This window comes from Microcebus murinus, chromosome 14 (genome assembly GCF_040939455.1).
Source record: "Microcebus murinus isolate Inina chromosome 14, M.murinus_Inina_mat1.0, whole genome shotgun sequence".
NCBI lineage: Eukaryota > Metazoa > Chordata > Mammalia > Primates > Cheirogaleidae > Microcebus > Microcebus murinus.
The window spans coordinates 36398230-36425891 of record NC_134117.1 but is presented as its reverse complement, the minus strand read 5'-3'; the positions used below and the strand labels follow the sequence as shown (position 1 = coordinate 36425891).

The following is a 27662-nucleotide window of genomic DNA, read 5'->3' as shown; positions in this document are numbered from 1 at the left end:
CTTCACCCTTCCTACTCAACTGCCCTGACCCAGACCATCTCCATCACCAGACATCTCGTCCTACCCATCTACCTCCTACTCTTAGTTCTTCCCATGCTTCATAAACCATATTCATGAGTTGGAGACCCAACATCATAGCTAAGGAGATAGACTCAGAAAATCACCATTGTGATTTTCTATTATTTTCAGTAAGTGACTTCAGCAAAATCAAGAAAAGGAGGACATCCTAAAGGGTGGGGGCGTTGTGGCGGAGTTAATAGTTACTTTATACCAATTAGGAGGATTCCAATAGAAAACAATGAAACACTGGTTCAAACAGCAAAGACATTTCAATTCCTTACAGGAAGCCCATAGTAGATACACTCCAGGTTTAATCCATCAGCTCAATAGCATCATCAAGGACCCAGGTTCTTTCCACTTCTTGCTGTGTCATCTCATTGTTCTGGTTTTGTTTTCAAGCTGGCTCCTCCCTGGTTGCAAGATGGCTGCAGCCGGTTTAGTCATTATATTTGGACATGTCAACATCCAGGGCAGTTGTCCCTTCCTTGTATGTATCTCTCTATAATTTTAAGAACAAAGTTTTTTAAAAATTACATTTAAAATTATTGGCATCTCTGTGATGTCAATCTCTTTCATCTTTCCAAACCACTAATAACATCTATTAAAAACAAGACATCTGTGTAAAATAATTTATTTTAATAAAATTGATTGAAAAGTTGCTGAGTAAGCAGGGGCCTTTTAGGGGTTGGGGAAGAGGGATACATATACTAATGGAAGGTGAGAAGCTACTGAGGCTTAAGTCCAACAGGAGCAGAAGTTTGGAACCAGGATTTCCTTACCTTTAAATGATTTGTATTATATAACTTGCCAGGGATAAACTTTCTTAATCTCATATTCTAAACTGTTTCACTTCAATCAATAACAACTACTACACCACTTTCAAAATATCAATTTTGATTGAGTGAATTTTATTCACTGAATACCACTTCTTTTCCTTCCACACTATTTTACTATGTCAAATTCAATACTCCTTTTAATCAATAGGATCTGTAATCCATTGACCCTATAAAGTGTTGACAGTTTATTGCTGCATTATTTCTTTCTTAGGACAAAAAAAATCTTTCCCAGAAACCCCCCAGTAGACTGCTCCCCATATCTCATTGGCTAGAAATGAGTTACATACTCTTCCCTAAACCAAAACTGGTAAGAAAACATTACGAAGATTGGTTTAGACCAAATTCAGATTTTCTCCTGAGGATAAAATAAAGTGAGCTTTCTGGGAGGTGAATACCTACCCATTCCAAAGATTCCTCCCCCAAAAGAATAATTATTGGGTGGTTAATCAACAGTAAGTGCTACAGTATTATGTACTGTAGTAAATTTGTCATTTTAACCCCAACTGAGAGGACACCTTTTGAAGTCATTGTTCATTTATCAAGAATAGGGTAGATATCAATTCCAGGAGTTTCTTAAAAAAAAAAAAAAAAAAAAAAAAAAGAATAGGGTAGATACCAGGAAAAGAAACATGGAAATAACTCTGTTTCCATCATTCCCATTCTAGAAGTAGATCTATAATAGTAAATACTTGTTGGCTGACTTTAGGTAAGCACCTAGCCTCTCTTTGTCTTGATTGCCACATACACAACATGATATAAATATTAGTCTGCACAGGTTGTGGAATAGTTGGGAAGATATGAGATAATTATACCACACAAATGCAAAACAATATTACGTCCACATTTTAACCTCCCACACTGCCTATTTGTTCTATTTTCATTTGTTCATTCATTCATATACTCTCTCAACAAATAGTTGCTGACAGTCTACTTAACATAACATATGGGATAAATATTTTCACCATGGCCCTTGCATCTAAGACATTAACTAATGAATCATTTACCAGCACCTGCCTTATCTCTTACAATACAGAATCAGGCAGTGTAGGAAGAAAGACAGGAAAGGTGAGGTGGGATAATAAAGGATGTTATTTGTGGAGCCATAATGGTTGCTTTAATTGGAGTATGAACTTTCTTGTTTACTAATGGTGCTGCAACCAAGTATGTGAATCCACAGGTATCTATGTTGCTTTTCTGGCTTAGATATTATTTGGGTTTTAATACTTACTAATATATAATATAGACAACGCAACTAAACCCCCCAAAATTGGGTTCATGTTACAATAAAATTGAACAAAACCTAAACGAGGATTGGTTCATGCATGGGCCATTGAGGCAACAAGAAATTCACATTAAGGGACTACACAGTAAAAAACAGCCTTTTTGATAAAGCATAAAGAACTTTTGTTTGGAAAGTCCTCTATTCATTGGGATGAAAAAGAAACATTAATTGCTTTAAATTTAGCCGATCAATCGTCCTACAGATCCAATGGCTCAAAGAGATTTTCCAATTTTGGAAAACTAACATTTTAGAACAAAATAAGATACTAAACCACAGCTGCTATTATCTATGGCTGTTCTTAAAAAATATAGGGAAGAAGAGAGATTTTTTACTAGCATTTGGAAACCTATTATTTATGTTTGTGATGAGATAACAATATATTTTGGATGGAGAAGACTTCTGGAAAAAATTATGTTTCTGAGCAACAATGCTGATTTGTGCAGGTAATTCACTATAGAACAGGACTAGAAAGTATATGTCTATGGTTTTCCTCTAATAAATAGGAATAGCAAAACATATAAAGAATTTTGGTAATTTAAACCCACCATAATTTTGTATCTGGTTTCTCAAATAGTTCTGTGGATTTAGAGCCAACATTTGATGGGAAGAAAGAATTACTAACATCAAAGTTCAAAGGACAGCAGAGAAGTTCAGGGCAGCAGAGAAGTTCTGTCACTGCAAAATAACTACTTTGGCAGAGGATGATAGAGAATGAAGACAGCAGGTTACTTCAGTGACTATATGTGGTTCATGAAGTTTTTTACATTAATTGAAGCACAACTTCAAGCAATGTAATGTAGCTTTGATACGCTGGAGAACAACCTAGTGGTCAGCTATCAGAGATGGTATGGCTCCTTTTAGCAAAGTTATCTTGTAATCTTTAGAGCTTTTGATCTATACAGCCTCCACATTCCAGTGAGGTTGAAAGGACTGCTGTTGAGGCCTGAATCACTCCAGCCCCATCCATACACATGGGGCTTCCGTACACATCCCCCTTCCGTTGGATTCTTCTACTGCAACAAAAAGCAAATAAGCACCAATTGGCAACTGTTAAAAGAGGAATGATGCAACAGCAAGGCAGAAAGATAGTAGAGCTAAAACTTTCTTGGCACAGGCACAAAGTTAGTTGCTTAATGTAGTTGTGAGATAATAAAAATCTGTGAAAAACTGACCATTTGTCAGTTTAAGGAAAAAGCAATAATACAGAACATTTTGATTCTGCTTAATAAAAGTAACTAATATTTATTTGGGGCCCAGAACTACATAAAGGCTTTATATAAACTGTTTAATCCTCTCAACAATCTCATGGCTAGATACTATTACCCCCACTTTACAGATGAAAAAAAATTGAGGTAAGCCGGGCGTGGTGGCTCACGCCTGTAATCCTAGCACTTTGGGAGGCCGAGGCGGGCGGATTGCTCAAGGTCAGGAGTTCGAAACCAGCCTGAGCGAGACCCCGTCTCTACCAAAAATAGAAATAAATTAATTGACCAACTAAAAATATATATACAAAAAATTAGCCGGGCATGGTGGCGCATGCCTGTAGTCCCAGCTACTCGGGAGGCTGAGGCAGTAGGATCGCTGAGCCCCGGAGATTGAGGTTGCTGTGAGCCAGGCTGACGCCACGGCACTCACTCTAGCCTGGGCAACAAAGTGAGACTCTGTCTCAAAAAAAAAAAAAAAAAAAAAAAAAAATTGAGGTAAGAGTTTAACTTACTCAAGATCTCACAGATAATAATAAAACTGGAACTTGAAAACGAGAAAGTCTAAACTTGAGAGACCATGTTCTTAATCAATATTGTATATGCTTACATAGATAACCTGGTGTTTTTCCCACAGAATTTAGCCTTCTCCCTTTCTTCATTGTTTCTTTACCAGAAAACCATCTTCTTTAATTAAAAGAAAATGCCATTAAAAGTATACAGATGGCTATACTTTAATATTATATAATACATATATTATGTATTATATACATATATAGTATTTTAAGTTACCAGTAGATGGCTATGACTTAAAATACTATACATGACACTATGCAGTCTTAAGAGTAGAATGACTATTTTTGAAGTCCTATGAATAATCTGACAATAATCTAGCGTAGCCTATTATGCATCTCTCCTTCTTCTTTTTTTTTTTTTAGAGATGGAGTTTTGCTCTGTTGCCAAGGCTAGAGAGCAGGAGCACTATCATAGCTCACTGCAGCCTCAAACTCCTTTTAGCTTCTAGCTTATTCCTTAGTATAGTGGATTGATTAGAAGGTTCTACTTAAGACATATTAGAATAATGCAGAACAATCAAGTTAAACCTGTTTCTTTTCTACTCTGAAAAACACAACAGATAATGTTCACTTTTGGATAAAATTGCACAGCCTCTAACAACTCAAGTCTTTCATTCTCATTTGGATCCTCAGAGCTGAGCATACATACTTTTACTCCCCCCCCCATTACTTTTAGTTGTACATCCTTTCCCATTACCGTCCCATTTCTCTCAGTCACGAATCCAAACCATTTCCACATTCCAGGACTTAATTCCCATTCCCTCATCTCTTCAGACAATATTGTCTCCTATGTCACTGAGGAAACTGAAGCCATCAGGCTTGAATTCCATGAACTCCCTATTGCCAGGCCTACAATTTTATCCACATGTTCACCCATCCTTCCAATATTTCCTCAGAAGGTAACGTTTCCTTTCCTTCTAGTCCAAACCAAATTCTCTATCTGTGTTCTTTGTTCTATCTTCTCCCATCTCTTCAAGGAAACTGAACAATTAATTTTCTTTCCTCTTATGTTGTGGTAGATTTGCCAAATAATTGCTCACATGCCCACAATTTCTTATGAGGGAAGGTGAATCACCCATGATCTCTGCAAAGGGGCAGCCATATTTTGTATCATGCAACCTCCTCTGTATTACCCAATTGGCAAAAGAGTTTAACTTACTCAAGATCTCACAGATAATAAGTGATAAAACTGGAATTTGAAAATCAGAAAGTCTAAACTTTAGAGACCATGTTCTTAATATTGTAGCATCTCAAAGGTCAGCCAATTTACATGCTGCCAGAGAATTAAGACATGGTCTGACATGAAAACATGAGCAGGGCTTTCTCAAAACTTTTCAAAGGCTGCCCACTGCTCTAAGAATGGGATACCCGTTTTAAGTGAGATGAGTGGACTTTTATCATTAGGAAAGTTATAAAATGATCTTTGATGCATGTCTTGCCTGTGAAAGGCATTCACTTTCATGTTCAATGGAAATAAGTGTAATCCATATAACTGCCAGAAAGATAAGCATCTCAGTGCAGGTATAATAATAACATTGAACATTATTAGTGATAAAAATACCATTTATAGCAGCCTATTATATGAATTTTAAATATATCATGTCTGATTGTCATGATAATCCCACAATGGAGATTTTAATATTATTAATTCTCAGGTAAGGAAACTAAGGCTCAGAGAACTTGGGTAACTTCCCAAGGTTACTTCATTAATGAGCAGCAGAGCTTAGAAACTGGATACAAAGTTTATGTACTCTTTATCCTCTTTGTATCTGGCTTTTTCCTAGTCAAAAACATGAAGGCATTGCTTACTTTAATTTTTATTATTGTCATCTTGGGATGACATCAAAAGAATTGCAGTTGATTAATGTAAGCATATAAAACAGCATAAAATTAACAGATGAGAAATTGGGGAAAGGAAATAAAACCAAGCTGGGGCAAATTTAGTGTATAAAATGTGTGCCATGGGTTTTGTAAGTAGAGTAGGGTCTCTAAAGATTGCTTCATTAAGAAGAAGTAAATGATGCCTTTGGGAAGACTTGATACTCTTGAGGACTCAAAAGATTGGGCATGAGAGATGATGATTATTAAGCACATATATTAAGCAAAATATAGTGAGATGCACCTGACACAAGTCTATTAAAGGGGTGTAATCTGTCAAAGGATCAGAGTTTTAAAAGGGGGGGAGGATATTCACTAAATACTAATTTGAGCAAAATTTAGCAAAAAAAAAAAAATCTCTGGCCATGGATATTTTGACATTGACATTCTACAAAAGGCTTATCAAAAAGAATATCTATTGCCCTGAAGATGGTTTCCTGCTGAGTCCAGCTAAGCACAGGCAATCCCAAACCAAGTGGTTCAGCAGAAATGAAGACAAAGTAGCCAATTATGAGGATAAGTGGGCACGGGAGACTTGATGCTTCTAAGAGCAAAGAGCCCCGTCCTCGGTGCACACATTGCTTTTATTAGTATAACTCAAGAGGGAACGAAGGAACTCAAGGGCAGGAAAGAGATGGCCATTTACTCCCCAATCGCTATATTTTGAGATTGCTCTGTTCAAAGAACGTTCTCAGGCATCGTACCTGACGGCAGTCCCCAAGACATGGCTCTTTACTTCAACTTCTCGGGCTGCTGACCAGACGGCTTTCCGTCAGACTCCCGCTTTCCTTCGTCCACACCCATTCAGCATTAAGGAAACAGCCAGCTCACAGCTCCTGCTGCTACATTTCCTGCACAGAACATCTCAAATTTTTCAAAGTTTGGGTTGGAATCTATTCTTGATTTTACATCCTTTTCTTCTTGGTTAACATTAGAGGCATGCCTCTCTGAACCAGATAGGCACTTAACTAAAGAGAAAAGGAGTAAAGATGGTGATGGACTTAACAAGGGCAAAGCAATAATGTCTTTGAAGGGAAATATACAGTTAGAAAACAATCCAAATTTCTGAATTTGGATCACCATATGATTTCTGTAATACTTTTCCCAACTGGCATATAAACTGAAATTCAAGTGAAAAAACCAGGGTATTATTTAGATTGATGATTTTTAGGGTCAGGCAAAGATTCTGAGAGATAACCTATGTAAAGGAAAATAAAAAATCTCAGGACCCCAAACTCCTTAGGCCAAATGGAAAGTTAAGCCTGGAGGCTGGGTCATACAACATCCTCTTCAAAATGAATAGCTACTACTTCACAACTTTGTGTCAAAACCAAACCCCAAAAGCAAAAGGCTTCAGGCATCTCTGGATGACTGCCCTCACAAATCATTCATAAGTAAATTCTTTGCCGTCCTCCAAACCTTTCAAGCTGTATGTACATTCTCCCACAAAGAAGGATATGCTAATTGTAACCTAAGTCTGCTCCTAAAACTAAAGCTTGTTCAATTCCACATTGATAACACTATCTTCCTAGGTGCAGAACAAAGGTAAGATGAGATCCCAGAGACATAACTGACTCTTCCTTTACTAAAATCACCTTATCTTATGTAAAATGCAGATACACTGGGCATTAACTGAAGTCTCTCAGAAAAATGTAACCATTTGTATTACCACCTACCTGTCCCCTTCCTACATGCCTCCCCCCTTTAAGGAAATAGATAAATGATTAGTTTTTCTAGCTTAATAAACTTCCATTGTTGTTTTTGTCTCAGTCATGCATTTCCCATTTCAGTTAACACCTACAAAAAACCCAGCAGCTGATCTGAGTATGTAAGTACATGAGAGAATACTGACCTGCAGTGTTGATAAATAGCATGTTTGCTTCCAAAACAGATTAGTTCGTGCTTAATAAAGGAGTAAATCTGTTGGACCCAATGCTCCCAAGCTATCAAGATTGCTATTTCTCTACTCTCTAAGTCTTCGGGATCAACAAACAGAACATTTAGGGTGCTGTCTCACTGATGTCCGTGTTAGTTCTGGCAGTACAGATCAAGATTGTAGCAAAGACTCAGAATTTAAATTCCTGCAGAGCTAAGCTCCTTTTCAGGTTCCTTTCTTTGTTGTACACTGCTTATTTTCTAACTCTAAAAGAAAAAAAATAACCTAGTGCTTCAAGAGGCGTCTTGCACTAAGGCCCTGCGATTTGGATTTTCAACCACCGTCTCAGGTGGATTTTAAGCAGATGTTCAGAGACTACACTTTGACAAACACAGTAGAACGGAGTAAAGGTGGTGATACGAGAGTCATGTGTTAAAACAAGTTCTGTTTGGGCAGGCTGGGAGGCTAAGGTTTAGCCTGGGATTCATTCACACCCAAGACAACTGAAAAAAGCGGGGGAGTCTTGGCGTCAATCCCTGAGGCACCGGCTAAGAGGAAACTCGCCCACGCTCCGAGTCAGCGACGCCGGCTCCACCTACGCCGTGGCTGTCCCAAGCTCCTCAGGGTTTTCCGCCGGCTCCACTTGAGCCACAGGTCCACAGGGATCCTCGAAGCTTTCTGTCAGCACTCAGGAGCCTTAGCCAGCCGCCCTGACTTCACCCTCTGCGCAGACCAGGCGTGGCCCACCCAACCCCTTCGGCCGGAAGCGCTCTCCGGGCCCGCCCACTGACCCTGGAGCCGGAAGTGGGGCGTCAGCAGCTGGCGCGTCGCCCTCCGCGGGCCGAAGCCCACCATGCTCTGCGGACCTTGCCGCCTCCTCTGGGCCTCCGTACCACCCGGCGCGGCCCTGGCTGCGGCGCTGCTCTCGTCGCTTGTGCGCTGCTCTCTCCTAGAGCCGAGGGACCCAGTGGCCACGGTGCTTAGCCCCTACTTCGGCACCAAGACTCGCTATGAGGATGTCAACCCCGGGCTGCTGTCGGGTCCCGAGGCGCCGTGGCGAGACCCGGAGCTGCTGGAGGGGGCCTGCACCCCGGTGCAGCTGGTCGCCCTCATTCGCCACGGCACCCGCTACCCTACGGCCAAACAGATCCGAAAGCTGAGGCAGTTGCACGGGCTGCTGCAGGCTCGCGGGCCCGGGGATGACGGGGTCGGTAGTGCCGGCAGCCGGGACCTGGGTGCTGCGCTGGCCGACTGGCCTTTGTGGTACGCGGACTGGATGGACGGGCAGCTAGTGGAGAAGGGACGGCAGGATATGCGACAGCTGGCGTTGCGTCTGGCCTCGCTCTTCCCAACCCTCTTCAGCAGGGAGAACTATGGCCGCCTGCAGCTCATCACTAGCTCCAAGCACCGCTGCGTGGATAGCGGCGCTGCCTTCCTGCAGGGGCTGTGGCAGCACTACCACCCTGGGTTGCCGCCCCCCGACGTCGAAGGTGACGGTCCAGGCCGCCTGGCCAGTGCCCTGCCTCGGTTCTCTTCCCTTCCCTAAGTCCTCCCCCGGCTCTCCCAGACCCTGGATTTTCCCCACCCAAGCTTCTCTCTCACTTTTCTGTGTTCCTAATCCTTCATCCCTCAGGCTGCGTCCTGCCTGGGCACGCGATCTTCCGGACCTGGCTCTTTCTCTTCCCACATACATATGTTCATTTATTCATTCATCGGGTATAAATCTAGCACCTTCTACATACTGCATGCTGTAGTACACATTGGGGGTCCAACAGGAAAGAAGACAGACGAGGTCTCTCCCGCACTTTTTGATCTACCATTTCCAGATTGAATTGCTGCCTTTGAGCGCCAACCCATCCCTTCCCCCTTCCCTGGCAGCTAGCTTTACAGTTGGGCGCACTTTTTAAAAAATGGAATCTAGAACTTTCTTCCTCAGGCTTTGCTTCTGGTACTAGTTGAGTTTTTTTTTTTTTTTTTTTTTTTTAATTTACCAACCTTTTCAGGAGATGGTTCTGGACCTACACCCTGTTTTAGAAAGCTGCTCTCAAGTCTTCTGAATGCCCTGCTTTTTTTCTTGTTTTGTTCTTGTAATTTACTATAGCGTTCCCGTCATTATAGCTGTGGTTCATGGTCACATATAATACTTTACTCATTTATTCCATTATACTTTTTCAAAATTTGAGAGATCATCTAGTGAGGCCCTTTTATTTCACAGGTGAAGAAGCTGAGCCCAAGAGTATGTCTCCTTAATTGTCTTTCTCTAGTTTGAGAACTAGAGTCAGGCCCAGAATCCAGGTCTTCTGGATTTTCCTTTAGAAAATGTTTTAATGTCACAGATAATGATAGCAAACACTTAATGCCTGTTATGTGCCAGGCATAACATTTGTTTTACTAAATCCTCAAATTTATTTTACTAAATCCTTACAACCACTGTCTCAATTGTTAGTATTTTCCTCCTAACCTACAGATGAGGAAATTGCAACACTAAAACACTAAATGATTTGCCCATTTCACACAGGTAGTTAAGGACCCAGGAAATCTGATTCAGAGCTTATTCTCTTAACCATTATACTATATAGTTTCCATTTGTCCAGTAACATACTGTTAAGAATAAAAAAATATTTTTGTGCCACAGAGATGAACAGATGTTAATAGCTTCTTGATCACGCTTAAGGTCAGACCTGAAATGTGGAACATCATTTAGCTTCAAAGCCCAAGTGAAAAACAGAAGTAGACTGGTTTGTCCTTTCTCCTGTAGCAGTTGAACATTTAAACCCTCTGCAAGTAATTTCTCCACTGACTTTGGTCATGTTATTGTCAGTAACTCACTTGGCTAACTTGTGTTTAGTTACTTGTTGAATTGTGCTTTTTAATTATAGCTGTACTTTTTTAATTAACATGGGTGAAAATTCCCCATAAGTCTATTAATTTAACTGAATGTTGAAAGTAGAACATACTTTAACATAGCATAATCTATATGTATGTAGTGACCTCCTGGAATGAATTTTGGTCTTCATTGGCCTTGTGAATATTGGCATTTGTTTCAGAATACAAAGTCAGGGATCAAATACTGCGGTTCAGAATAAGCCCACCTCTCACCATTTTCAGTCTCGGATTAAACCCTTTTCCTACCCTCTTCCTTATATGTAGACAATTGTTTTGCTGATTATGTACATACGGTCTTTTGAGAGCATCTACTGATTTAGATTTTGTAAACAGAACAATGCCCTTGTTTCTGTTTAAAACAGCAGCAGTAATTAGGTAGTCACAAGGATGAAATGTCAACATTCACTTGGGAAATCATATTTTGAGGGCACAGAAAAAGATGACAAAGTTGGCTTATTTTGCTAGTCAAGATATTTTCCTAAGAACTGTAATCCAATTTGCAATTAAAGTGGGTAAAATTATACATTTCAGGAGATATAGATAATTGCATAGACATATCCAAAGTAAAATAGTGTAACTATATTCAGTTTTCTCTTGGGTACAAAAATGATATACTTGGTGTTCTTTTCATTGTAAATTATTGGAGAAATGATGATTCAGACGTGTATTTTGAATATGACTGAAAAAAAAGGCACTCCGGTAGTTGAAGCATCAGTATGAATGCTTTTCCAATACATATTTGTTGCCAAATTGGAAAAATAATATAACTTATTCTAAAGGGAAAGTTATCAGAAAATAAACCAAATCAGAAGCACCTAACACAATGAAGCATGGTAGAACTGAAGCATTAATGCATTTTGTGCTGTTGTCAGTAGTTTTTGTCCCAAGTAGGATCTTTTGTAAAATCACACAGGGTTGGGAAAGTTAATTGAGAAAATACTCTGTTTAGACTTTGGCTTAGAGTGGAAACACATTTCAATCTATTGAATTCCCTCTCACCCTGTAATTGGAAGCTTTGCTTATTTTTAGTTTGCTTTCCAAAGTTTTCTGTGCCTGATGGAAACAGTAGTTAGGTAACATGGTTGAGTACTTTTTATGACACTCCTCCAGAAGTCTCCTTATTGGTTCTAATTTTTGTTTTCTTTAGGAAAACATTCATTTCAATTACCTTTGTTGTATAGTATCACTCTAACACGTTATATTTGATGTGCTTTGTTTCTTTAGTCTTTTCTAGCGTATTCTCTCATGCATTACAATCATTACAAAATTTTACTCATGTCTTTCCTGATCAGTACATGCTTATTTCACACATAGAGATAATAGGATGTTAGTGTTCATTTTCCCACTTAAAACATTTTCAATAATTCGAAATTGTCATTTATGTTAATGATTTATATATGTAATTTTCTTTTTCCAGATATGGAGTGTGGCCCTCCAAAGATTAATGATAAACTAATGAGATTCTTTGATCACTGTGAAAAGTTTTTAGCTGAAGTGGAAAGGAATGCTACAGCTCTTTATCATGTGGAAGCCTTCAAAACTGGACCAGAAATGCAGAACATTTTACAAAAAGTTGCAGCTGCTTTGAAAGTACCAGTAAATGATTTAAATGCAGGTAATATACGTGTTATCTTTTATTTAAACCTCTGGTTTAAATAATTTTGAATTGTGGAAACAAAAAATAAGGAAAAAATGTTTTCTTGTGAAAGTCCCACAATTGAATTTACATTAATAAAATAATATGTTCTAGGTCAAGAAAATTGTACACTTCATGCTTGAAATTTTTAGATTCATATTCTTGAGTGGTATGTAAATGTACAAGATTCTTGCTATGTTCTGGCATAGTATATAAGGCCGAGTATATAAAGCTTCAATTCTAAGCATTATTTATAAAACAAAAGTCTTTTCAGGATTTCCTCTTCATAAAGTGATACAAATGGGATAATCAAATAAATTCTTTAGCTTTTGAAGCAGTTCAAAAGTGCATATTAATATGAAGGGTATAAGGTTTATAAAGTCAAAAACAAACTAATATGAACTTTGAGTCTGTTATATGTAGAGAGGCTAAGAAAATGAACATTTATGTCTGTCTTAATGTATTACAGTGGGTGAGTTAACTGCAGTTTATCAGTTTGTCATCTAAACTGGGATGCTTTTGAGTATGAAAGAGGACACTATTTTTGAATTAAATTTAATTTTATTGGTTGATTGATTTATAGAGACAGAGTCTCCCTTTGTTTCCCCAGCTAGAGTTCAGTGGCATCATCATAGCTCACTACAACCTCGAACTCTGGGGCTTGAGTGCAATCTTCCTGCCTCAGCCTACTGAGTAGCTGGGACTATAGGCACATGCTACAGTACCAGGGTAATTTTATTTTTTGTAGAGATGGAGTCTTGATATGTTGCTCAGGCTGGTCTCAAACTCCAGGCCTCAAACAATCCTCCCACTTTAGACTCCCAAGTCACTGGGATTACAGGTGTGAGCCACTGGCCCAGCAGAGAACTAATAATTATGCTGGATAAACAGGTGGAAAACCAGGGTACATGGTCAGCTAGGAATGGGAAATTAAGATTTTTTTCCTGTTTTCTATGAATTTGTAATCCATCCTGTTTTCTATGAATTCGGAATCCAGAGGGCAGATGTTAACAAAGCTACATGCAAAGATTGTGGATTTCATTATATTGTGAATTAATTTCCAAAGACGAACTAGATGTTGTGGGGGCGGGAAATGAAAGTAGAGGCGAGTCTGTCAATCATGGAACCTGGATGCTTTTTAAGGTTCAAAAAAAGAAACCCTAGACTAGCATTTGAAGTTGAATCTTTTTTTCTTCATAAACTGGCTCTACATTGGAGTCACCTATGGAGCATTAAAAATTATTTATTGAGAAATAATTCAAACATGTAGATAAGAGTAAAAGCAAATATAATGAACATCCGTATACCCACAACTTGGCTTTACCAAATTTTCATATTATTTTTCAGTTAGTTGCTTTAGATAAATTGAGGTCTGTTGGTCCTATTCCTAGACCAAGGATCTTATTTTTCCTTTTTCTCACCAGAGTTAACGTCATAAATTGAGCATTTAAATCATCCCATGCAATTTTTATACACAAATGGGATATTGTTTTGCACATTTTTTTTTTTTGAGACAGAGTCTCGCTTTGTTGCCCAGGCTAGAGTGAGTGCCATGGCGTCCTAGCTCACAGCAACCTCAAACTCCTGGGCTTGAGTGATCCTTCTGCCTCAGCCTCCCGGGTAGCTGGGACTACAGGCATGCGCCACCATGCCCGGCTAATTTTTTTTTTTTATATATATATCAGTTGGCCAATTAATTTCTTTCTATTTATAGTAGAGACGGGGTCTCGCTCTTGCTCAGGCTGGTTTTGAACTCCTGACCTTGAGCAATCCGCCCGCCTCGGCCTCCCAAGAGCTAGGATTACAGGCGTGAGCCACAGCGCCCGGCCTGTTTTGCACATTTTTAAGCTTTTAAGAATATTAAAGTATATGTCAGTCTGATATTAGATTTTATGCAGCTTTGCATTTTTGATTTAATGTTTGTAATTCTATTCCTACATTTTAAACTTATGTATTGTATAACTATGCTATTATTCTGTTAGTGGACATTTAGGTTGTTGAAGAAGGATTTTTTTTTTTTGAGACAGAGTCTTGCTTTGTTGCCCAGGCTAGAGTAAGTGCCGTGGCTTCAGCCTAGCTCACAGCAACCTCAAACTCCTGGGCTCAAGCGATCCTACTGCCTCAGCCTCCCGAGTAGCTGGGGCTACAGGCATGTGCCACCATGTCCAGCTAATTTTTTCTATATCTATATTAGTTGGCCAATTAATTTCTATTTATAGTAGAGACGAGGTCTCGCTCTTGCTCAGGCTTATTTCGAACTACTGACTTCGAGCAATCCACCCGCCTAGGCCTCCCAGAGTGCTAGGATTACAGGCGTGTGCCACCGTGCCCAGCTTGAAGAAGGATTTTTAAGAGCTATTTTTAATCTGTGAATGGGCAAGGATTGTTTGTGTTTTACCGATGGGGTAACTGAGAGCACCTTTTTTTTGGTAAGTCTTGCTCTGTTGCCACAACTGGAGTGCGGTGTCATCATCAGCTCACTGCAGCCTCAAGACTTCTGAGCTCAAGCAATCCTTCTGCCTCAGCCTCTCTAGTAGCTGGGACTTAGTAGTCCCCTACAGGGACTCACCACTATGCTCAGCTAATTTTCTTATTTTTTGTAGATAAGGGGTCTCGTTCTTGGTCAGACTGGTCTCAAACTCCTGAGCTCAAGCGATCTTCCTGCCTCAGACTCCCAGTGAGAGCAACTTCTTTTTTTTTTTTTTTTTGAGACAGAGTCTTACTTTGTTGCCCAGGCTAGAGTGAGTGCTGTGCGTCAGCCTAGCTCACAGCAACCTCAAACTCCTGGGCTCAAGCAATCCTGCTTGCCTCAGCCTCTTGAGTAGCTGGGACTACAGGCATGCGCCACCATGCCCAGCTAATTCTTTCTATGTATATTAGTTGGCCAATTAATTTCTTTCTATTTATAGTAGAGACGGGGTCTCGCTCTTGCTCAGGCTGGTTTCGAACTCCTGACCTGGAGCAATCACCCGCCTCGGCCTCCCAGAGTGCTAGGGTCACAGGCGTGAGCCACTGCGCCTGGCCTGAGAGCAACTTCTTTTTGGAGGCAATATAAACAGTGGTTAAAATCATAGATTCTGGAATTGGACCCTTTGTATTTGAATCTTGACTCTATTATCCTATTGAATAACTTACTTTTGCCACACTTTCCTCTCTGTAAAATGGGTATAGGAATTATACCTGGCCTTGGGATTATTACAAAGATTTTATGAGACTAGTTCATGCATAGTATTTACTACAGTGGCACAATAACTGCTTAGTATATACTTTTGCTATTTAAATCCTTTTTGTTAAAAGTAGAAAGGTGAGGCTATGTGTATGTTCTGTAATTTATTTTTACTGAACATTCTATCTGCCAGTCTATCTGCCTTACATACAGATCTCTCCCTCATTCTTTTAAATTATGTGTTATTTCATATGATACATGATTTGATTTCTAGGTCAATGCTAGTTAAAACTTATTTAACCCATCATTGAATTTATTTTACTTCTGTAAAAGGTTGTAGCTAATACAGTGCAAATTCTTTTTGTAGGAAACATTTTCTCATTGAAATTTTTCTTGGTTTTTAATTCTTTTAGTCTGTTTTTAGCACTTGAAAGTTTATAAGATAAATAACTAGGTGACTTGCTGGGTTAACAAGTATGCTTATTTTACATCTTGACATATACTTCCAAATTGTTCTTTAAGGAGAACAATTATGTTATATCAACATTATATGAGAATGTTCATTTTCACATATATCATCCAATACTGGGTATTATTAGTCATTTTAATCTTTGTCAGTTTGATTAGTGAAAAATGATATCATGGCCAGGCATGGTGTGGTGGCTCACACCTGTAATCCCAGCACTCTGGGAGGCTGAGACGGGAGGATCGCTTGAGGTCAGGAATTCCGAGACTAGCCTGAGCAAGAGTGAGACCCTGTTTCTATTAAAAATAGAAAACCTAGCCAGGTGTGGTGGTGTGTGTCTGTAATCCTAGCTACTCAGGAGGCTAAAGCAGGAGACTGACTTGAGCCCCAGGAGTTTGAGGTTGCTGAGAGCTAGGCTGACGCCATGGCACTCTAGCCCAGGTGACAGAATGAGACTCTGGATGAAAAAAAATGATATCTGGCTTTAATTTGCATTTCTTTGATTACTTTTGAAGTGAACATCTTTTTATGTGTTAGACATTTGCATGTCTTTTGAGAATTACCTCTATAAGTTTGTCCATTTTCTATTGGGTTATTTTTTGTTTTTCTTATTGATCATAGTTACCCTTTATGTATTTAGCTATATTGAATATATCTGTGAATTCTGCCTCTTGTTGCTTATCTTTTAGGTTTATGGTACAGAAGTTTACAACTTTTAAATGGCCATATCTCTGTCTTCATTATGGCTTCTGTGAGTTGCATTTTGCCTAGGAATCCCCTCTTACTACTAGATTATTAAATATTCCTATTGTTTTCTTTTTTTAATGTTTAAATCTCTGATCCACTTGAAAGATTTTTGAGGTTCCAAAAGAAGATTGACCAAAAGTCAGAAGGTTCATAATAGATGGGCCAGAGATCATATGTCTGACCTCTTTACTTTTTTTTTTTTAAGGTACAGTGTCTCACTCTGTCATCCAGGCTGGAGTGCAGTGGCCCCATCATTGCTCACTGTAACCTTGAACTCATAGTCTCAAGTGATCCTCCCACTTCAGCTTCCTGAGTAGCTAGGATTACAGGTGTACTTCACCACACCCAGCTAACATTTTAATGTTTTGTACAAATGTGCTGTGTTGCCCAAGCTGGCCTTGAACTCTTAGCCTCAAATGATGATCCTCCCACCTCATCCTCCCAGAGTGCTGGGATTATAGGCATGAGCCACTGTGCCTGGCCCTAACCTTCTTATTTTGTAGGCAGGGAAATTGAAACCTAGAGAGTCTAGAGTACCTTGCCCAGGCTTACTAGTGGCAGAGTCAGGTCTCTTTTAGCCTCAGTCTTCACCTCATGCTTTTTCTTTGTATACTTCAAAGACTTTTTTGGTGAATTTTTTTTCCAGAAAGCTCCTTTCCAGTTAAAGAACACAGCATTTGGGCTGACTTTCATAGTTTCTGAGTTAGAACTTGGAGTGTAAATAAGCCAGGTCTTTTTATCAAACATACATAATACTTACAAGTCACTACATTATATTAGGTATTGGGATTATAAAACCTCTTCTGTACATAAACGAAGTTTTTCAATGACTTTTATGTGTATTCCCAATGAGATATATTTTTGTATATATCCTGCCTTAGAGGAATTCTTTAAACTCAGAACTAGTGTGAAATGCATGTATCATGAAGTAAATTTTGGTCCCATTTTTATTTGGGAAAGAGAGAAGGAAATAAGGTAAAGAAAATCAAAGCAATGGAGGCAACCCCTGCGGTTGACTTGTCTCTGTCTGTCTGTCTGTCTGTCTGTCTGTCTGTCTGTCTCTCTCTCTCCAACCCCTGCGGTTGACTTGTCTCTCTCTCTCTCTCTCTCTCTCTCTCTCTCTCTCTCTCTCTCTCTCTCTCTCTCTCTCTCTCACACACACACACTAACTAAATATCATACACTTTCCATTGACTAGAGAACAGCAGCATTTTTATTTGCTACTAACAAAGACTACCTTTTGTAGCCCAAGCACTTATTCCCTTATTCCTTCTCCTCAATGCCCATATGTATCTAAAAGTAATGTGATCAGTGAATTAACAGCATAAAAACCTCAAATAACCTATTCTGAAGTCTGCTTCTTAAATCACTTGAGCAGCTCAATTTGAAAAACTGATAGTCGCCAACCTTTCTTTTCCTCATTAGTGTGTGATTTTTTTCCTCTTTGTTCATTTCCTTGGCTCTGTTTCACCCTTCTTCCCCTTAGTTACTCTGCTCTTTCTTCCCTCTCTATCTTCTGCAGTCTTCTCTCCTCTTTTATATCCTCCTCTCTATACTTGCTATTGCTTATTAGTTATAATATTAATTGTATAGTTTAAACAACTGTTCAGTGAATGTACTTTGTTGTTCTTAATTTTCAGATTAGGTCTAAAACTATAACTAACTCCCTTCCTCCAACCCTCTAAAATTAACAATTAAGTTATGTTTTAAATAGCAAGTCTTTGTGTTAAACTTTTTATTGGGTTTGCTAGGCAAACATACTCTTAACAAATAATTACTTTTAAAAGCAGAAAAAAGTTGCCATTTACAGAAAGTTTCTTAATTTTATTGTACTGAAATCTACACCTCCTCGTGGTTTCTTCCTGATAGTTGTGGTTCTGCTCTTTTAGATTGTACAGAGCAAGTCTTAATTCTTTGATAGCTAGGAAGAAACTACTGTTTTCGCCAAACAAAACATACCCAGTTTTTAAAGCTGTGCCACACATGGCTTTCTACGGATATTTATTTAGCCTTTGAGAAATTGCAGAAAATAATGACCCACAAGTTTTACCTTTTCTTTTTTTCCAGATTTAATTCAGGTAGCTTTTTTCACCTGTTCATTTGACTTGGCAATTAAAGGTATTAAATCTCCTTGGTGTGATGTTTTTGACATAGATGATGCAAAGGTAAGTATTACTGTTTGCTGCTTTTTTTTTTTTTTTTTTTTTTTTATTACTTGAAGCAGCTTTTCAGAAAATAAGCAGAAAGTCTCTCATTTTCCTTAAATAGAGATTAAATGTTCAAATAGGTCCTACTTGTAAATAATTCGGGTTCATAAAACTCTGGAAACATTTTTCCTAAGGTGATTTGATTTCTAGGTTCACCGAGTTAAAAACTTATTTAACTTACCATCACATTTTATTGCTGGAAAGTGGTGTAGAGCTGGTATGATCCAAAATTTTCTTTTTATAGGAAGCCAAAGCTCAGAGAAGATAAATGATTTTCCAAAGACCTAGTAATTTATAACAGTTTTTGTGAGAATTTGAGTTCTGTGTCCTACCTGGTGGTGGTAGTAATTCATCAACAATTCCTATCTGCCTACTTAATTTCCTTTTTTTTTTCTCTTCATAAAGCTCTGACTTTTAGACTCTAGGAAAAGAAGGAATGACAGGCCTTTGGTAACATTAGGGAGATAAATTCTGGGCAGTTCTGGGGTGTGGCAGCAGAGGGGTGGGGTAGGAGAGTGTTGTTTTCTTAAGCGTTGTCAGTATGGATCATTCAGGATTATGGACTTCTGAAACCTTGTTAGCCCTTGTGTCCATATAAAACCATTGTAAAGTCAAAATTGTAAGCTGAACTGTTGTAAGTCAGGGACCACCTGTATAGGGTATAGTAGTGCACAAAGGAGGAAACTGATTTAGTAGCATCAGACAAATCTTTACAAAAGAAATAACACATAAACTAGATAGCTTTCTATATGATAGCTTTTTTTGCAAGTTTGTATAAATCTTCTGTAATAAGTACATCTAGATTGTGTATGTCTTTTGAGGTCAGTTTTGGTATTTTATATTATCCATGTCTGCCGGGCCCATTTACAGGACAGGGAATGAACACAGAACATAAAAGAATGACACAGACACACAAGGACAGTACATGACTCGAGTGCCCAATGCACTGGTCGCTTTATTTTTATACCCTCCAGACCCAAGGTTAGTTCCTTGTACGTGAGCATCTGAGCATAGCAGTGATAACCATCAGTTCTGGAGTTGATTCACAAGGGAACAGTTTCCCATGATCTCAGACCTCTAAACGGTTACTTAAAGTGCCAGACATAGCTCAAAACCCAAGGCCGAGATAAGCAACAATAAGCAATGCAGCCATCTGAAGAATATCTTGTTCTCTTTCCCAGCATGTGGCTGGCCCCCACGGTTGTACCTCGTTGCTCCCTTGAGGACATCTTACCCATCATTGCCAACCATCTCACGGGCCCGGAACTTGGGAATGTTCTTCTTATCTTTATGGCCTCCAGACTCCCACCACGGGGGCCCACTATGTGGGAGCTGGGCAACATTTGCTTACGTGCAGAAACTAAGGCCTCTTATCATGTCTCAAGGCAGCAACCGTGTCCGAAGAAAATGCTGGCTACCACTGTGTCGTGCAGCATATATACATTACAGGCTATAGTGAATGATTAGTATAAGGCGTAATGCCAGAATCAGCCCCCAACACATGTCATCTGGATTTGCAGATTTATTTGCAGAGTTTAGCAAACTTACCTCTTATAATTAAAAAAATTTTCCTCTGTCTGAAATTTCCCCATTATTATTATTTGTGTGTTTTTGCTTTCATACAGTAGTTTATTTTTTATTTTATTTTTCCCCAATAAACAGTTTTAGCTTTATCTGTTTTTGAACTTTATGTGATGGAATCACTCATTATGTATTTTTTTGTACCCAGGTCTTATTCAACATTATGTTTTTAAGATTTGTTCATAATGCTGCAGGTAGCTATAATTTATATTTTCATTGCTTTATAGTGTTCCATTATATGAATATTTAAAACTTTATCATTATCTTCTTGTCAACATATGGTTTGTTTTCATATGGGCGCTATTAAGAACATTGTTGCCATTGTTGTATATTTCTATTGGGGCACATGCACACATTTCTGAAGTTGTATGTCTGTGGTAGAATTGCCTGGTCATAGGATATGCATTTCAAATTTATTAGATAATGCCAAACTATTTGTGGATCTGTTGCAGCTTATGTTTCTGTATTCTTTTTTATATCTTTTTTTCTACTTTTGGCTTTCTTGTAAAGAAAAATTATTTTCGTAAGTCTTTGGAATTCGCGATACTATGTATCTTTGTTTCATTGTGGTTTTCATCTGCTCTAAAGCAGAATTTCTTGGGTGAATGTTCATTTCTGACATATTACTGCTTTTTTTTAAATTTTTATTTCAGAATATTACAGGGGTACAGGCGTTTTGGTTACATGAATTACTTTTGTACAGTTTGAGTCAAAGTTTAAGTGTGTCCATCACCCAAATAGTGTGCATTGTACCTGTTAGGTGTAAATTTATCCATCCTCCTTCCCACCCAACCTGCTTGATTTCTATTGAATTGTACTAGTGTATGTACATGAGTGTTAATTATTTATTTCCAATTTAATAGTGAGAACATGTGGTGTTTGTTTTTCCATTCTTGCTATACTTCACTTAGGGGAATGGTCTCCAGTTCCATTCAGGTTGTTATAAAAGGTATTATTAGTAGTACACCATTTATTTTTTGTGGCTGAGTAATACTCCATAGGTATACATATACCACATTTTATTAATCCTCTCATGTATTGATGGGCACTTGGGTTGTTTTCCACATATTTGCAATTGTGAATTTTGCTGCTATGAACATTTGAGTGCAAGTGCCTTTTTTTAAATAAAATGCTTTTTTTTCCTTTGGGTAAATACCCAGTAGTGGAATTGCTGGATCCATTGGTTGCTCTTACTTTGAGTTATTGCCATACTACTTTCCATAGAGGTTGTACCAATGGGCAATTCCACCAGCAGTGTATAAGTGTTCTTTTCTTTTCACATTCATGCCAACATTTGTTGTTTTGGGACTTTTTGATGAGACCATTCCCACTGGACTTAAACGTGATATTTCATTGCATTTCTGTGATGATTGATGACATTGAGCATTTTTTCATGTTTATTGGCCATTAGTTTATCTTCTTTTGAAAAGCTTCCATTCATGTCTTTTGCCCACTTTTCAATGGGATTGTTTGATATTTTCTTGCTGATTTGCTTGAGTTCTTTGTAGATTCTGGTTATTAGCCCTTTATCACATGTATAGCATGCAGATATTTTCTCCCATTCTGTAGGTTGTCTGTTCACTCTATTGCTTGTTTCTTTGGCTATGCAGAAGCTTTTAAATTTAATCAGGTCCCATTTGTTGTTGCTATGATTGCCTTTGGGGTCTTCATAAATTCTTTGCCTAGACCCATACCTTTAAGAGTTTTTCCAAACTCTTCTAGAATTCTTAGTTTCATGCCTTAGGTTTACGTCTGTTATCCATCATGAATTAATTTTTGTGAGTGGTAAGAGGTGCTGTTTCAGTCTTGTACATGTGTGGGCTGGCTATAATTTTCCCAGCACCATTTATTGAATAGGGATTCTTTTCCCCATTGTATATTTTTGTCTGCTCTGTCAAAGATCAGATGACAATATGACGATGATTTTATATCTGGGTTCTCTGTTCTGATCCATTGGGTGTCTCTGTTCTTGTGTCAATACCATGCTGTTTTGGTTACTGTAGCTTTGTAATATACCAAGTATACCAGCTTGAAGTATGGTAAGGTGATGTCTCCCGATTTTTTTTTTTTTTGCTTAAAGTTGCTTTGGCTATTTGAGGTTTTTTTCTGGTTCCATACGAAGCATACAATTATTTTTTCTAGATCTGCAAAAAAATGGCATTGGTACTTTAATGAGGATTGCATTGAATCTGTAAATCACTTTGGGTAGTATAGACATTTTGACAGTGTTGATTCTGCCAATCCATGAACATGATATGCTTTTTCATTTGTTTACATCCTCAACGAAACTGTCCTCAGTGTTTCCTAGTTCCCCCTGTAGAGATCTTCCCCCTCCTTGGTTAGTGCAAGCCCCCTTTTTAATTATTACTCATCTTTGTGGTGAGTTCATTTTAGCTTTTACTTCTCTCTAGCCAGCCAGCAGAGCTGAGCAGCTATCCAGAGAGGTGCAATATTCCTTCCAATTTAGATTTATTCACCTGTAAATTAACAAATAATTACTCATAAAAGCAGAGGAAAGAGGGTCTGAAAAGATAGACTGTCAGCCTGTTATCTTGTAGTAGTGTCATATACTGTCCAGGGAGGCTGATTTTCATTGTTTCAAGCAAAGGATTGTTTGTTTTGGTCCTCTAGGTGTACCATGTTCTTTGAAGATGTGTCTTTTGCTGGTTTTATCTGAGATACTTTATTTCATTTTCACTGCATTTGGTAATCCTTCTTTATTTATGGTGGTGGTTCAGGGTACCAAGGTCTCTTAATTTCTTTGAAGAAAGCATTTGTATTTATCTCTTTCATTCTTTTTTTAGGGTGACTTCTGAGAGAAAAGGGCAATATATGTTGATCCATCATCTTAAAGTCAGAAATTTTGTTTATATTTTCTTTTTTTTTAAATTTGGCCAGAGGAGTGAGAAGTTTTTTTTATATTTTCTAAGTAAGAACACCCCCCCCAGCTTTATTAAGGTATAAATAACAAAAATTGTATATATTTAAGGTATACAGTATGATGTTTTGATGCAGATAATACACTAGAGAATGATTACCATAATCAAGCTAATTAACATATCTATCACCTCACAGAGTTAACTTTTTTTGGTAGTAAGAAAATTTAAGATCTACCCTGTTTGCAAATTTCAAGTATATAATACATTATTATTAATGGTAGTCATCATTAGATCTCCAGAACTTACTCATCCTACATTAACTGAAACTTTATACCCTTTGATCAGCATCTCCCCATTTCTCCCACCCTCTATCCCCTGGCAACTATCATTCCACTATCTACTTCTGTGCATTCTACTTTTTCAGGTTTTACATATAAGTAAGATCATGTAGTATTTGTCTTTCTGTGTCTGGCTTATTTCACTTAGTATAATGTTCTCTGGATTCGTTCATGATGTGGCAAGTGACAGAATCACCACCTTTTTAAAGGATGAATAGTATTCTATTCTGTATATATACTCCGTTTTCTTTATCCATTCCTTAGTTGATGGACACTTCCATTGTTTCCATATCTTGCCTATTGTGGATAACGCTGCATTCAACATGGGCAGAGTGTTGAATTTCATCTTAAGTTATTTGTGGATCAGCTTGATCCTTTTGATGTTTATTTCTGAGTTTCATACTGTGCATTCCTGATCTTATAAAACTCAGGATGTAAGTGCAACCCTTACTGGGGTCTCTATTGAATGTCCTGGATAATCTCTGTTTAGGCTGCTTTGAACTTGAATATCTCCCTACCTCATGATAGCTTTGGAATTGTTCAGCTTACAACCTACAGCAGCAGAATCACAGGTGTCCCATCAATTTATGGAGCTCTTTTTCTGTGTAGCTCCCTTCTCTCTGATGTACTATCCTGCTCATCCAACCCCTTTAGGCTTCACAGACTGAGCTCTGACTCCTCAACTCAGTAAGATTGCCGAGCTCTGCTTGGGATTCCTTTTCCTATGCCACAGTTTGAAAGTGCCAGCAGGCAGAAAGCTGGGCAGTTGTAGAGTTTGCTTTGTTTCCTTCTCTCAGTGATTACAGTTCAGTGATTAAATTACCCAATGTCCATAAACATTTGTTTTATATAGTTTATCCTATTTTCTAGTTGTTTCTGAGGGGAGGGCATGACTGGTGTGAGTTACTCTATCACACCAAAAAAGATGATCTAAAAAGATGATAACATCCTTTTAATATATTGCTGAATTTTATTTGGTAATGTTTTATTTCAGATTCCTTACGTCAGATTTTTTAAGTTTTTTTTAATAGCAGTGGCTGTCATTTGTAAAGGGTGATACTTCTGGCCCTTGCCTTACTCCCTTCCCTTTGGGGGTTTAGAAATGTAAGTGTGTTTTTGTTTATAACAATGACTCAGACTCATACTTGGCATTTCGTGGGTGAGGGCAAGGGATGCTGATTCTGTTACATTGCAGTGGTCTGTAATTTTCTACCCTCACCCCTTTTCTTTGTTCAGGTTTGGCAGTAGGCTTCTGTTAGCCTTGTAAAGCTAAATAACAGAGGCTCTCTAAAAGAAAATGATGTTTATTTGGGAATAATTGCATTGCAATGGGAATACATACACATGCTGTGTAGTAAACTATGTGCATATTCAGGGAGGTAAAGGAAGACAAAAGTTTTTAAAGGAGAAATGAGGAGAATTACGTAATTGTTTTGAAATGATTATCCTTGGCTACATGGATAAGTAACAAGGATGATGCCAGTCCAAGGGTGGGCAGACATATGCTGGTAGATTTCCTTGCAGAAATTTTTTTGTGTGAGTATAAAGGTTGAAAGGGCCTTTGTGCAAGGTTGTGATTTTTACAAAGTCTTTTGTGATAGTTTTTGTTATCAGGCATGCAAGTGTGCAACCCTCTTTCATAACCTTCCTAGCTTTGTCAGGTTTAGGGTTTTTTTTTTTTACATGAGTGACTCCATTTTGATTCTGACAACTTTCACAGCTCCTTAAATGAGTTTAGAAGCTTTCCATCTGTTTCTGTTCCTTGGAATAGTTTAAATATTAGCAACTAACTCTTTCTTGAAGCTTTGGTAGAAGTCATGTTTAAAACCAACTTTGCCTGGTATCTTTTAGGTAATGACTATAGTTATTTTGTATATTCAGATTTTTCTGAGTTGATTTGGTTAACTTGTACTTTCCTAGAAAAATCATCCATTTTACTTACATTTTTCAAGTTTTGAAATATGTATAGTTTTAGTAGTGTGCACATGAGATTTTAAAAAATCTCCAATTGCCTTCTTTTTCATTTCTAATACTATATTTGTTTTATTTCTTAAATAGATTTAGCATACTTTTATCTAATTTTAATTCCACTTTTACTTTTTTTTAATATTTACTTTGTTCACTTTGCTAACTTTTTGATTAAGTTGCCTCTTAAACATATTTTTTATTTTGTTTTTTGTATATGGCATTGGCCTACCCCTGTTCTTAAAACTTATTTTGACTTAGTTTCTCAAGAGCTCTTTTGGGAACAAAGGCTTTTAATTACTGCATAGTCTTAATCTTGCACCTCTTTGAGTTTACAGGTGTTAGTCCACTACTTATGGTTTTAGTTGCAGGTTTTAGTCCTCTACTTATATCTGATCAAATAGTACATGAATGCAAAATTTAACCTTCAAATAAAGGCTGGTTTCATCACCAGCTCCAATTCTACACCTCTTCACTGCTATCAGTGATGTGTACCTTTCTAACCCTTTTTATACTTTTATTTATAATCAGTAGCATTCTTAGAAATGTAAAAGGTGTAATGTATATTTGCATATGTGTGTTTTGGTAATAACTGGTATTATTCTGTATTCTTAGTCTGCTCTTATTCAGCAGTGTGTTTTGGAAATCTTTCCATGTTAGTACATGTTGATCTATAATATAGAACTTTTTGATAACTGCAAAGTATTCCATAGTATATGTATACCATAGTTTATAGAATCATCTATTAGTGGAATTTAGGTATTTCTGGGAATTTTTTTTGGCTCCTGTAAGCAGTGCTGCTGTGTAACTAACATATTCTTCTGCATTATACTTTGTATTCCTCTGTGACTATTACAAGAAATGGAATTAAATGGGTCATAGAGTATGTGTGTTTTCATGGATTTTGCCACTTTGCTTTCTAGAATATTTATAACAATATACATGCCTTCCAGAGTACCTGTTTTCCCATATCCTTGGTGCACTTTTATTATTTTTGCCAAACTTACACATGAACCAAAGTAATTCATTTTCTGTTTGATATCTACCTTTTCAAAATTCTTAAAAATTTCTGATCTGCTGTTGGTATCTTTCTGTGCTATAACAAATATTCTTCTGTGTATTTCTCTTTTTTCTTCCTTATGTATCTTTGCTATCATCTTAATATGATTTTAGAAGAAAGGGAGGTGAGCACATGTCCTTACCTCACTCTACTGAACCATCAGGATTCTTGGCTATGAGCACTTACTAACTTGCTCTTGCACACCAGCCTCTACATTCCCTTGATCCAAATTTGTGATAAATCTTTGTGTCATGGACCTTTGGAGCCAACTCTTATATGCTAGAAAAGATAAATGTAAACTATATTTTATGCAGAATGATCATTAAACAATATAACCTTTTCTGAGAGAATCATTAAATCAGGGAATCTGTTATAGTGATGAAAATATATTAAAATGATTTTTGAAATTTTTATTTTTAGGTGTTAGAATATTTAAATGATCTGAAACAATATTGGAAAAGAGGATATGGATATACTATTAATAGTCGATCCAGCTGCACCCTGTTTCAGAATATCTTTCAGCATTTGGACACAGCAGTTGAGCAGAAACAAAGGTAAAAACTTTATTTAAAATTTGAAGTACATTCTATGTTTGCTATTAAGATTTTGGAAAATATTTTAAAATGGTTAATTTTTTTAAATAGTTTTTACTTGTGTTTTTAAAAATATTTTAATAATTGATACTTAGAAAAGAACTAAATAATGTATATGTAAGTTATAAAACATATGAACCCTTCACTCAACCCAGGAACTAGAACATTGCTAATAACTTGCATTTGTTTATTTACATGTTCCTCAGATACTCCATTTTCCTGCCTCCTGTTGCTCCCTCCCCCTCTCTTTCTCCTGAAACTCCTCTTTTGGATTTTGTGTTGGTCATTCTTTTGCCTCTTTAAATTAGTTATTATTAATGTATGTGTGCCCAAACATTATATTTGGTTTTTCTTACAATCATACTACTAATTGTCTTTTGGAACTTGCTTCTTTCTGCCCTCTCAACTTTACATTCATAATATTCATCA

The 27662-nt window shown here is 37.6% G+C and overlaps 1 protein-coding gene and 1 long non-coding RNA gene across 7 annotated transcripts in view; one reads left to right on the top strand and one right to left on the bottom strand.

The window, feature by feature from the left end:
- Positions 1-310: 310 nt before the first annotated feature.
- On the bottom strand, positions 311-8251 carry LOC105870307 (uncharacterized). 4 transcript variants are annotated; one of them, XR_002221364.2, is made up of 4 exons: positions 7686-8251; positions 6538-6697; positions 2724-3191; positions 311-559 (listed from the first exon to the last, which is right to left on the bottom strand). It is a non-coding gene; the product is annotated as an uncharacterized LOC105870307 (long non-coding RNA). The 4 variants fall into 4 exon arrangements; XR_012922894.1 differs by lacking the exon at positions 2724-3191; XR_012922895.1 differs by lacking the exon at positions 2724-3191 and having other exon boundaries at positions 6538-6684.
- Positions 8252-8562: 311 nt separating this feature from the next.
- Positions 8563-27662, top strand: part of MINPP1 (multiple inositol-polyphosphate phosphatase 1) — a 40656-nt gene continuing 21556 nt past the window's right edge. For 2 of the 3 annotated variants that reach the window (XM_012762887.3, XM_012762888.3), the window contains exons 1-4: positions 8563-9199; positions 12013-12210; positions 18678-18775; positions 27061-27194. In XM_012762887.3, coding sequence (XP_012618341.1) covers positions 8563-9199; positions 12013-12210; positions 18678-18775; positions 27061-27194 — 1067 coding nt within the window. The remainder of the gene's footprint in view (positions 9200-12012; positions 12211-18677; positions 18776-27060; positions 27195-27662) is intronic. The other variant, XM_012762889.3, reaches the window with a different exon arrangement.